We start from the raw sequence: 12842 nt of genomic DNA, 5'->3' as shown, positions 1-12842 counted from the left end.
TTTGAGGACCCTTAAAAAATACACTAGGCAGAGTACCTATTTTTTATAATCTGCATATAGGTACTGTATATACACAGTATCTATACAACTAATAACAGTAATAGGAATTTCGATATACAGAAAGTGTAAATACGGGTGGTTATCAAAATAATGGAAACACCCTAGATTTTGAAGGAATCCTTTACTAATATGGCGTAGGACCACCTTTGGCATGTAAAACAGCTTGGATTCGCCTAGGAATCGAATCATACAAATTCTGAATAGTGTTTAGAGCAGGGATGGGCAAACTACGGCCCGCGGGCCAACTGTGGCCCGCCGGCAGATTTTATCCGGCCCGCGGACCGAATTTTAACTTTTTACTTTCTCTATTTTTGTTCTACAAAACATAAATTAATTAAAATAGTTAGCATTAACAGCTTCAATTGATAAAATGTTGAAAGCAAAAGTTCCTTATAGAAAAGCCGTAGATTAGCTCCAACTAGTATTTGTCTTTCTCGAGGAGCAGACATATGGAATCTAATATAGGTGAATTGTACTTCACATGAGGCTTACTACGCATTTTAAGTTCCAACGAGCGGATTTTTCTTCCGGAGTGAGTTCTAACATAATTTACTGCGTATGAAAAGGCTGCACACATGCAACGTCATTGTAAATAATGGTGAAATTATTAAATGTATGAAATGGCTACTGCCTTTTTGAGTTATTTGTAAACATTTTTATTCCCAAAATGGCAACTAAAAAATGCAAAGTTGATGCACAGTGCCATACGTTCAATGATGAATTGACTTTATTTTATTTCAGAAGTTAGAATTTTTATTTTCGAAATTTTTACTCGGCCCACCAAACTTTTTTTTCTAGATTTTTGGCCCACGACCAGAAAAGTTTGCCCATCCCTGGTTTAGAGGAATATTGTACCATTCTTCATGGAGATATTGTGAAAGTTCCGTGAGAGATGCCGGTGGAGGATATCGATTCCGGATTGAAAGCTCTAAAATAGACCACAACGGTTCGATTATATTGAGGTCTGGGGACTGTGCGGGCCAAGGTAGATGTTCCACTTCATCCTCATGTTCATCAAACCATGATTGGACAATTCTGGCTGCATAAATAAGGTCATTATCATCCTGGAAAATTCCATCTCCTGCAGGAAACAAAATTTGCATCATAGGATGGACCTGGTCAGCTAAAACTTCTCTATACTTCTCCCCAGTGATCCTTCCTTTTAGGGTTACGATTGGACCAGCAGAAACCCACGACACGGCTGCCCATACCATGACTGATCCACCTCCATGCTTGACAGTTGGACGGAGGCAATCAGGATCATACGCTTGTGCAGGTGTTCTCCAGACATGTACCCATCCTGTTGTGGGGAAAAGTGTGAAAGATGATTCGTCTAACCATATAATAGTCTTCCACTTATCAATCGACCAGGTTTTGTGGTTGTGGTACCACTCTACACTACGTTTGGCATTTGCATCTGTGACAAATGGCTTGGGAATTGCTGTTTTGCCGTAAATGTTCTCTTTATGAAGATATCTCCTAACTGTAATTGTTGACACTGGAGAATCCAGATGCTGATTGAGCTCTGCGGTCACTTTGGCTGCAGTTGTTTTCTTTTTAGACAATACAATCCGCTTCAATACTCGTCGGTCTCTTTCACTCAGCTTCTCCTTCCGTACACTATTTTGCTTTGCTGAGCTTGTCTTTCCGCGCTGTGTGTATGCTGTCAAGACTTTAGACACCGTACTTCTAGAAACGCCTAAAAGGTGGAATGTTTCGGCCACTGTTGCTCCAACTAGTCGGGCTCCTAAAATTTGGTCTCTCTGAAAATCTCAGAGATGCCAACTTGCTCCTGACAGCAAATAAATATTTTAAAGTGATAGTTTATCAATTGTGATTCTTGGTTTAATAAATTCAATTTAGTAGATTTTTATCCACCACTATTTCTAAATAATTCGTAGGCTTATATAATTCACCACTTTATAATACTTACGTCATGCTATACCTTTTAAAAAGCAACCAAAAATAGTCAAAAATTACTTTGTAGTTGTTTACCGTTTTTTAATTATTTTGGCGTGTCCGGAGCAGTTGGCATCTCTGAAATCTGTGAGGTCTGACATTTTACGCTTCTGACAAAAAATCAAAACGTAGACACCTCTGCTAAAGCTTTGATTTATTGAGATTACATACATTTGCTGACTTGTGTGCTCAATATAGGCTTATAAGTCATTGTCAAGTAGAAAATACAGATAGAACAATTCAGAGAAAGACATCACAAAGAATACGTCCAGGGTTACGGCGGGAATCGAACCCGCTACCTCCACGCTTAACAGAGCGTTTGGACCGGCGATACCGCTCGGCCAGGGAGGCCCCTCTGCTAAAGCTCTCTCATACCACCTAATATATGCACTTCTTATATTAAAAAAAACTGGTAGCTAAGATTATATTTTAATGCTTATGAAGCGAATTCGTAAATACCCCTTTTATTCACAAGTGATTCCATTATTTTGAGAATCACCTGTATATTGGTATAGGTATTTCTATACATAGGTACTTGGTAGATATGTATAGAAATTCCTTGGGAGCTTGAATTTTTAAAATTAATTTAAGCTATTGTATATGCAAAGAATACAGCATTCAATTATAATGCCTTTTTTAATCTAATTCTTAAGTTTTCGTTTAGCCGCCGAGGAGTTTTTTGAAACGAATGAAAACATTTTAGGATCCAGAAAAGTTCTGCAAGAAAAACGAAAGTAAGTAGTGAAAGCAATTTTAGGTGATTCACAATTCACGTGCTATTTTCATGACTTTTTTGTTTCATTGCTTATTATTTTCATTTAACGAAAAGTAGTTTTTCTTAATAAAGGTAGTAAATTTAATTATTTGAAAATTTAAGTAACTTTAAAAAAAAAACACTTTTGGTAAATATGAGAAAACAATACGTTCTAAAGAAAATATCGAAACGATGTCATTATTTTACTTTAATGAAATTAAATAAATAAAAATAAATATTTTATATCCCTATGTTAAAGGCGTTTACTTTTATTTATTTTTTATTTTGATTATTATTCCAAATTTAAAGCTTTAATCTTAAGGCTAAGTTTATAAACCATTTTACAATTTTAAAACAGTAAATGAGTCACATTTACTTTCATTATAAGCTTTATGGAAAACCGTTTCCAGTCAACTTATATATTTAAATTGATGAAAACAAAAATACAGTAGAGCACCGATTATCCGAACCCTTATTATCCGAACGTCCAATTATCCGAACTATGTCAGAATTCGCTTTTTTGTTTTTAAGTTCAGAATACTAATTAACTTATCGAAAATTTTTCTAAACTTAGAAGAATAAATAATGTCCTCTACATCTGAATACCATATTTAATTTGCAACCTTTTTTAGCAGATTTCTTATAGTAACCATACATACATGTATTGTTATACAGTTAAACCTACATACCCCTTTAGCCCTCTTCAACTGAAAATTTTCTTCCAAGAATGGGAGTTTCATTTTGACAGTCTACAATGGTTGGAGTGCGAAAGAAAATAAAGAAAAATGCGGTAAAATCAGTAATTGACAAAAAAATTTATATAAAGCTAAAATATGATTTTAAAAAAATTCGAAATGAAAAAAAAAAGTTTAAAATAAATAAATAAATAAATAAAAAATATTTAAAAATTGAGAAAAAAAATTTAAACACGCCAGAGCTATTTTAGATAATACTACCAGTCCAAAGTCTGGAAAGGATGTGAAGGGAAGTTAGTGTATAAATATTAATCATTTAAACTAGATTTTAAACAACTTTCCTACTATCTTCATTATTAGAACCCCGTTCGGTCCCGAGCAGTTCGGATAATTGGCGCTCCACTGTACATAAAAAAAAATATGATCGCATTTTTGCAATCACTGGTTATCCATTGGTCAAATTTCAAGTCATGGGTTGAAAAATTCTAGTATTCATGTAATACATAATTCTAGTGTTTTCCACTGTTAGTAAATGCGTGTCACGAGGTAGAAACGAACATGTAAGCCTCATTTTCTTGGGGACATAGAATGTCTATCTAAAGAACTCCCTTTGTCAGCAGTCTGATGCACTGTTGGTGACCATGGCAACGTGGCTTTACTGTTTCAAATAGGGATGGCGCATTAACATTTCCTACAAGTTTTGACAGTGGTGGGCGAAGGAAGTATGGAGAGACCGACTTTCCAATATATGCTCCTTCTTGTCTCCATAATAGCAGAGAACGTCTGGATGGTGGAGTTCTTTAGATAATAGACTGTATCTTAATCGCATTAAATTAAAAAATTTCATTTTCTTTTCCAAAATTTTTTATTTCGTAAATAAATTCTTCACTTTGATTGGCTAGCAACCTTTGACTAGCTTGGTTGCTCTCAAAAACTGTCGTAATTCTATAGTATGATATTGGGAATATGACATTTAAATGAAGCTAAAAAAAGTGTAGCTGTGTTGAATTTTTAACTTTTACTTGCATAAAAATAACGAGCACATTAAAGTAGTTACCATTCAAATAATTTAGAATAATTAATAGTGAAAAAAATTAATTTACCATAGCATGTCTACCTACTATATGAAAATGTTTTCATTGTTTTGTGTTGATATGGGTTTTAATAAGACTTCTTTCAATGAGTACAATAAGTAGAATACCATAAATAACTTTACCACAATAACAACCACAAATGAAATGAAATAACTACCACAAATAACTTTAAATTTATCAAGAAAATGATTTTGAAAAATGCCCCATAGCAATTACTTAATCGGGGATTTACTCAAGGGTATTGTAAATTTTTAAACAAATAAATGTTAAAATAAGAATGTAAAAACAAACTTTATGCGAAAATATAATATTTCTGTAATAATCAATCCATGTGTTATGACTTAAATTTTTTTCTTTCCAGTTTTAAATGAAAACATACGTATTTAAAGTTGGTTGATCCGTGAGACAAAATGTGTCATAAGATTCATAATAATATCGTAAAGATGTGTCATAGAGACAAAACTGTGTCATATTATGCTTCTATTCTAGAAATGATTTTCCATATCCAACGGATGTAATTCGTGAGGGAAAGAGTTTTGTTAATGATCCTTACAGCGCCTACAAGAGAAATCAGCCTGCAAAATTTGTAAACGAGCAGATTAATACAACTCCGTTAAGACAGACAATTTTATCCGCAGAAACAGCCAACGGATTCGGTTACAAAATAAATGAAAAAGAAAAGATTTCCAATGTTATTCAGGTAAAATATATTTTTAGTACATTTTATTTCTCTATGCTTCAGACATGAGTAACTAAAGATTTTCATTACAAATTTGACTGTGTACATAAATAAAACCAATCCTCTAATTAAGTATGCCTTTGGTCATATTTGAAATGAAATAAAGTTTGACACGTTTTAATCGCTTTAACTCAATGCTCCTCGTCAAGACGACAACACGGAAACAGGTTAGAAGCAAGAAAATGCACATTGACGAGAAAAAAATGAGAGAAACAGGGGCAGCTGCGGAATTGTGGTAACAGACATAGTCATATACCTATAGTCATATATATATAGTCATATATATAGCAGAATACAATTTCCAGTGCAATACCGAGGAGGAACAAAACTTAAATTATTTATTAGAGAATCGGCGTTATTTGGTACGAAAAAAAAACTCAAAAGCATCAAGGCGAGATAATATGTCTCGAGTAAAATGAATTTTAGAAATACCGTAATTGAATGCATGTCCTTGGTCCCAACGATATGCGGCAATTGATGAACCGTCGAGGATGATTTTCTGATGAACATGAAGTCTTTTTTCTTCTCCCATTAATTATCTTTAAATATTTTCATTATAAACAGTGCATTTTTTTTTCATCATTCATTTGGTATCGTCTTGACGAGCAGCCTCATGTTTGAGTACTTGAACGAGCATTCTTTTATTTCAGCTAGCAACAAAAGTCTTTATTTTTGAGTAAATTTGTGTATGTAAATAAGTAGAAAAATATGAAAAAAAAGTGTTTTGATGGTGTGGCTCAAATAACTAAAATTTTAATTTTCTAACAAAAAAACATATTATTTTTGATAAACATTAATTTTATTACAAATTAATAAAACATGATTTTTAAAAATTCAATAAAAAAACTGATAGCTCGTATAAGTGTATGTTTACATATAAATTTTTTTAAAAATAAATTAGGGAAAGGCAAACAGCGATACAATGACGTAAATTAAGCAAATTGTAACATATCTAACTTTGACCAAACCTTGCTGCTACCTCTTATATTTTGGGGGTCAGAAAACCAAATCCGTCGAAGAAACGGTATGTTTATTCAGAGAAAGTACGTTTTTATGTCTGATTTCGAGACGTGAAATATCGTCTGCACTTATTAAGTAGCATATTTGAAGTCTGCCCTTCGAGACATTGAGATTGAGTCCTAGAACGGGAAAATTTCATCATTAGATCAAAAGTAATTTGGGGTGTCCGTTTTTTATTTTGCGCACTGTACAGTTCGCAAAAAAAAAGATATCACCCTGAATAACTTTCGTTCTAATGATCGGATTTTCACAAACTAAAAGTCAATCTTAATGGTTCCCGGGGGTGACCTCAAATATGCTAATTAATTAGTGCTAACTATTAATTAAGTTTCAAAATCAGACACAAAAACGTACTTTCTCTGATAAAACATATATTTTTTTTTACATATTTGGAATCTAGACACTTGAATTAGGGGGGGGGGTAGACAAAATTTTGAAAAAATTGGGTTGTAAATTGGGTAGCAATAAAGGTTTATATATTTGGCGATAGTCCAGAAAACCGCCAAAAAAAGTCGCCAGCACAAATGAATATTTTAAGATAACCCATTGACTAATTCAAAAGCTTAATGCTTAATTTTACTAGGTTGCTAGGCAACCTAGTAAAAGAACTCTGAATGAAAAAAAAAATGAAATGATGTTCTGTGACTGCTGGGAGAGGTTTAATTAATTCGCGATCGCAACGAACTATAGGGGGCGTTGTTGTATGAGACGCTTACCTGCGATTTCCATATGAACCGTCATTCAGTTACTCTGGAGACGTCGTTAATGTAGCGTGTAGCATTGCAACGTTCCTTCTTTAATGTGGCTTATTAAATTTAAAAAAGAAAAATGCTTGATCTTCTTTCTTGTACAACCGAAAACAAAATGGTATCTCTTTTTATTAGAGAAGGAATATCCAAAACACATCGGAAAAATATTTGTACATTAACAGAAAAAAATATGTATATTCTTATAAGAGTTAAAACCTAATGCCCGAGAAATAGTATTACTAAATTTAATGATATAACATGAAAGGCCCATTTAAACTTTACATTCTATAGTTTTAAGAATCATATTAGTTCAAACATTAAAATGAACAAAAAGTATACATAAGCCTCATAATTTTATGAAATTTAATTTTGTAAACAACGTTTTTTGACAACAATTTTTATCAAAAAATTTCAAGTTTCAATAAAAATCATTATTTAGAAACTAAGAAACGTAAAATAAAGAATGCTGACGAAACAAAAAAAAAAAACAATTCTTTTTTTGTCGCCATTTTTAGTGCTACGAATATTCGTCTTTGGGATTTGCCAAAAACAAAACAAGATGCAATTTTATTTTTTCAGGAGGGAAATATTTTACCGAAAAAACGAAAATGTACCAATTCCCACAACATAAAACTTTATCTTGGCAAACGTACGTTTTGGAAATGTTATTTCATTTGGAATCTTATTCATCAGAGTTCATATGGCGATATGATTGTTTTGAATCTATGCTAAACTCTATATCGGCTCATTTTCCACCGAAATCCAATTAACTATTTTGATTTTAAATAAAGTGTTTTATTTTATGAACTGTCGCAAAAATTTTAAGTGTAGATTGGCGGCACTTAAAAACCGCCAAATCTGTAGCGGCGGTGGCGTTAATACGTCGTAAGTACCGAATTTTTATTCCATACTTTTCTGAATCATATTATTTCAAACATTGGAATATACAAGAAGTATACATAAACACATAATGTTATACCATTTAATTTTTCAAAAGTATTTTGAGAACAATTTTTATCAAAAAATTATAAACTAAAAAACGGAAAATAAAGAATTCTTAGGATAAAAAAAACGATTTTATGAATTATTAACATTGAAATAAAAACTTTCATATTGTTTCTTTTTTTATTATTCTTATAGTTCTTAATCAGACGTAAAAAACCATTCTGTAGAGAACCATCATCGAATGAAAAAAAAATATTTACAAGCAAATTTTTTATTGTAAAAATCATTGCACTTACCTGATTTATGATTCCCGGAGAATTCCAAAATGATAAGTTCCTTGTTTGAAAACTTTATTCTCAAATAATAGATACATAGTTTATACCTTCATTACTTTTAGATAACATACTACACAGCAAAATTTTATAATTGATATGAATTTGAATATGTAGCTAAAAACAGAATAGCTGAATTCTAGTTGAACTTATTCTTTCAAAATTAAAAAAAACTTACCAAGAAAACGATTTAAATTAATTAAGAATCAGCACAAATGGCCCTATTTCAAGTAACTTGGATAATTTTTTATTGTTGTTTTCCGAATTATATGGATACAGAAATATATACTATTCTATAACGAAGAAGAATATGCTATAACTATTACAATTCTGTATGTTCTGAATTCATATTTATTCACTGGAATGACGAAAGCAATGTTGACTTCACTTTAATTCGTAATGAATTGAAGACAGAAGAAATGCATTTTACCTTAATACACACATCTGTAACAGTATCCGAAATCGGAAGTCATCAGTTGCAAGTTTGTTGATAATAGAAATTAAAAATTATAGAGGAATTTTTCTTCAAATGTTTGGCTTGTTCTGTTCCTGAAAGATTTACTAATATTCTGGAGATTTTTTTCAAGTTCTTCGGCCTTTTCCTTAGGGAAATTTTGTTTCTTATTTGCTGCTAAAAAATGGCGTCTGATTCAGTCAATGACTTTGATGGAACTAAATGAAAACGTGATAAATTAATGTCCGATATTTACAGGCTCCCGCTAGACGGCGTACTCGAGCGTTGCGATCGCGAATTGTTAATAGAAAATATCTCGAAGTTTCAAGGCAATAGACAATTTTTAAGCTGATTTCTGTCCAAAAAGCAACAAAAAAATTTTCTTTAAAATCTCCTTTGAAAAGAAAATTTGAATTGATTTATAAATTATTTATGATTTTTTAAGTTTTTAGAATTTAAATACATGAACTTTTTATCTGATATTATTTAGATATGTTGTTTTTGCTTTATTTATTCGAGGATTTCTTTCTAAAATCAAATTGACATAACTTATTATAGCTATATACAAAATTTTAGGGATAATCATTTTTACAGATTTAATCGAGTCTTCTAGGCAAGAAAGTTTGAAGAAACAAAAAGAGCTTGAAAAATAAAATGTAGATTATATAGTAATTCTAATACACATTCACAAGGTTTTCTATAATTTACGATATTTCTTTTTTCTATAACTCAAGGAATTTATGAATGTTTAGTGGCATTTTGAAAAAATTGAAACATTTTATATTTAAGAATAAGATATTGAAATAATATGTTGCATATTGTCTGATTCATTGTTTAAAAAATCGCTTCATTCTGCTTGATATTTAGGTTACATGGTTTTCTTTGGATAAAGATGATTAGCAATCCTCATGTTTCGATACATTCTGAAACTTACGCTCGCAATTTCACCATAAAATGTCGCACAGCATATTCTTTAATTACGATAAGCTACATTTACCCAAAAATACTGCTACTATGATTATTTTTGTTTTCTTATATATATCTGATACTCTCTTTTTAAGCAGAGCTCGTAAGATCCTTAAGATACTGAAATGGGGGCACAAAAACTTAAAAGATAAATTATTTAATTTCATTAACTCAAAATATCTGGTCTCAAAATTTTAATTTTTAAGTTAAATATAACTTTTACTCGTACAATATTGATGCTATTACGTTTTTAAAGACCACATAAATCCTGTTAAAATATAGAAATGCTTATGTTTACTTTAACGAGTGTAAAATCCTTATCAAAATAATGATCAAGACTTAAATGTAATACAGTATAATTGATGATAAAAACTCACCGGGCCTCAAAAAATATGAAGAGGGAAGTAAAAGTCGACATGTTTCGAGCGTTCAAATATAATCGCCCATTCTCAAAACTTGTCAAGCTTGAATAACTTGTGACTTTTATTATTGGACACTCAAAACATGTCTATTTTTATTATCATCTATTATTTTTTAAATCAGTGAAGTTTTTATATTTTCGATTCAGTTTCTCAGGATTATCTATTTAGTTACTCAACATATTAAATTATTTCACTCGATATTAAAATAAGTTTTACATAAGCTATAGGCACAGGTTCTTTGATTGAAAAAAATAATAATTCACTACTTTCTAAAAAAATCATTGAATTTTTTTTTTTTTTTTTTTTTTTTTTTTTTTGCTGCAAGCCTTAAATTTCGAAAGTTGAATGGGAAAATGGAATGTCCCCTAGCACCAGGAATCGAAATTAAATAGTTTCAAGGACAACTATTTCAAAAAAGGTTGCGTTTCCGTCCTACTTTGAAAAGGTATTTTTTATATATCGATTCCAAAGTTTATTCTACATATATTTTAGGGTATACTTTCGGAGTACTTTGATCGAGTTTATTTTTACACCCTTATTTGCTTAAAATTATTAAATAATTTGCTTAAAATAAAATATTCAAGCTATCTGATTTAATGCATTTATAGTATAATAGTGAACGGGGCTTCCATCGCATATCCTTAACCTTGATACCGCTATCATTAAATAAATGGAATAAGCTTAGATAAATAATAAAATTAATTGTTTTCTCGTTTTAATTTTCAAGGAAATATGTTTCGATCAAGCAGATTTCATTCTGGAAATAGCGAAATTATTGAGTAGGTCCCTTGGAGCAATATCATTCTTATCCTCTTTTGACGAAATATAGGAAAAATTGGTTTTCACAATTTCTGAAAAAAATATGTTAGCCTTCTTGCCACGTTTTTTTTACTTTATTTTTTTAAAATCAAAATAAGATCGGAAGTTGCGTATTTTTTATTGCATTTTTTTTTTAAAGATCAGATGGTTCCAAAATTGGCACGGCTTCGGAATCTTCTTACAAATTTCAATTTTTATTATTTCCTGCTTAACAAAATAAGGCATTTCTCCTGATAACAAATTATACTACAATAATATCTTGGGAATCGTGCTAAAGAAAAAAAATTAAGCAAAATAGTTCAGCATATTATCCGGAAAAAAATCTACATGTAATCATAAAGAAAGAGTAAAAGATATAATGAAATAATTATTGAATCACGCGTGGTCAGATAATTAAAAATTTAATTTCACAACTAAGATGTTAGGACGACATTTAAAATACTGAGATATTTTAAGACGCTTAAAAATTTTGGCTACGCATTCGACAGCTTTTTATGTTCGATATCTTTAGACTTTGTAGTGACTTCTAAAGCATCAACACTATTTTAGATAATCTATGTTGAAGTCACAAGAAACAAAACAAAAAAAAGACTATCAATGATTTATATTCCTTTTTCGAAAAAAATAGTATGCTTAGTAAATAATCAGCTGTTTCGCATTAAATAATTGTAAACAGTGGAATGTTTTTAATTTCTTAACAAGGTTTTATTCTTAGCTAGCAGACAATAATTCTTTTAAAAAATACTTGACTATAATTTAAAAAGGAACTTCACTTTAAAGAAAACCTAAATTAAAGTACTAAAAAATTGATTAGTATATTAATGAAGAAATAATAAACGTAGTAGGGTAAAGAATAAGATTTTTAAAAGTGTTAAAATTTAATTAAATAGTTGGTAAAATAGTTTTGCGAAACACTTCCGGACAGGTGATTAAAAAATTACTTCTAACTTTAAGACGATATATAAGATGTTGAGAAATTTGCGATGATGTGAGGTATGCTTAAATATGTTTACTACGTATTTTTACTAATATATAGTTGAATAAAATGTTTTTTATTCAATAAGCTGTTTTATTCAAATTTCTTTACTAAATTACAAATAGAATTTTAGACTATTAAAAAAGAAACATCGTATTTTATAGTTTTAAAAAAATAAAAATAAAAAGATTTGCAAACGATTATTAGCGAAAAAAATATGAATGAAATTTTCCCTACGCGCGCTAAGTTGAGTTCCTCGTAAGTTTATCACATTTTAATATTTATCGCCCCACTTAATCATTTCTTCATGGTCGCCAAATTATTTTTTTCTTAAATAATTAATTTTAATTTTTCTCATCTTCTAATAAATAAAAACAGTTGAAACTTTAGATTTTTCAATTGAAAAATATGTTGATTAAAATGGTATAAAAAAATTCATACCTTATAATTCAACTTTTTTTCATCCTCACTTTAATTAAATAATAAAAAACAATAAATAATTATTAAAAATTATTTTTTTCATGAAATTATCTTTGAGTAAATGAGTTTTATGAGTGGGTGCAATTTTTTCTTGAATTGCTTCATTAGTTTTTAAAATATGACTGAAAACGCAAAAAGCGAAATTAACATTAAGGGGCCCGAACTTTGAATCGCTCTCCTGAACAAACTATGGGGACCACATTTCCCAGATTGCGGTTATATTTTGAAGATGAAAAATCCAAATATGTAAAAAAAATGTATGTTTATTCAGAGAAAGTACGTTTTTGTGTCTGATTTCGTAACTTAATTAATAGTTATCACTAATTAATTAGCATATTTGAGGTCACCCCCAGGAACCATTAAGACTAACTTTTAGTT

General features: G+C 30.2%; 1 protein-coding gene across 1 annotated transcript in view; it reads left to right on the top strand.

Moving 5' to 3' along the window:
• Positions 1 to 12842, top strand: part of LOC107451605 (uncharacterized) — a 51372-nt gene that overhangs the window by 18060 nt on the left and 20470 nt on the right. The window contains exons 3-4 of the mRNA XM_016067760.4: positions 2684 to 2753; positions 5052 to 5262. Coding sequence (XP_015923246.3) covers positions 2684 to 2753; positions 5052 to 5262 — 281 coding nt within the window. The remainder of the gene's footprint in view (positions 1 to 2683; positions 2754 to 5051; positions 5263 to 12842) is intronic.

The sequence above is a fragment of the Parasteatoda tepidariorum genome, chromosome 5, assembly GCF_982258835.1.
Source record: "Parasteatoda tepidariorum strain Cologne lab strain chromosome 5, Ptep-v5.0, whole genome shotgun sequence".
In the NCBI taxonomy this organism is placed as follows: Eukaryota; Metazoa; Arthropoda; class Arachnida; order Araneae; family Theridiidae; genus Parasteatoda; species Parasteatoda tepidariorum.
Note: the sequence above shows the minus strand (reverse complement) of the source record. Positions and strands in the feature narration are given on the sequence as shown.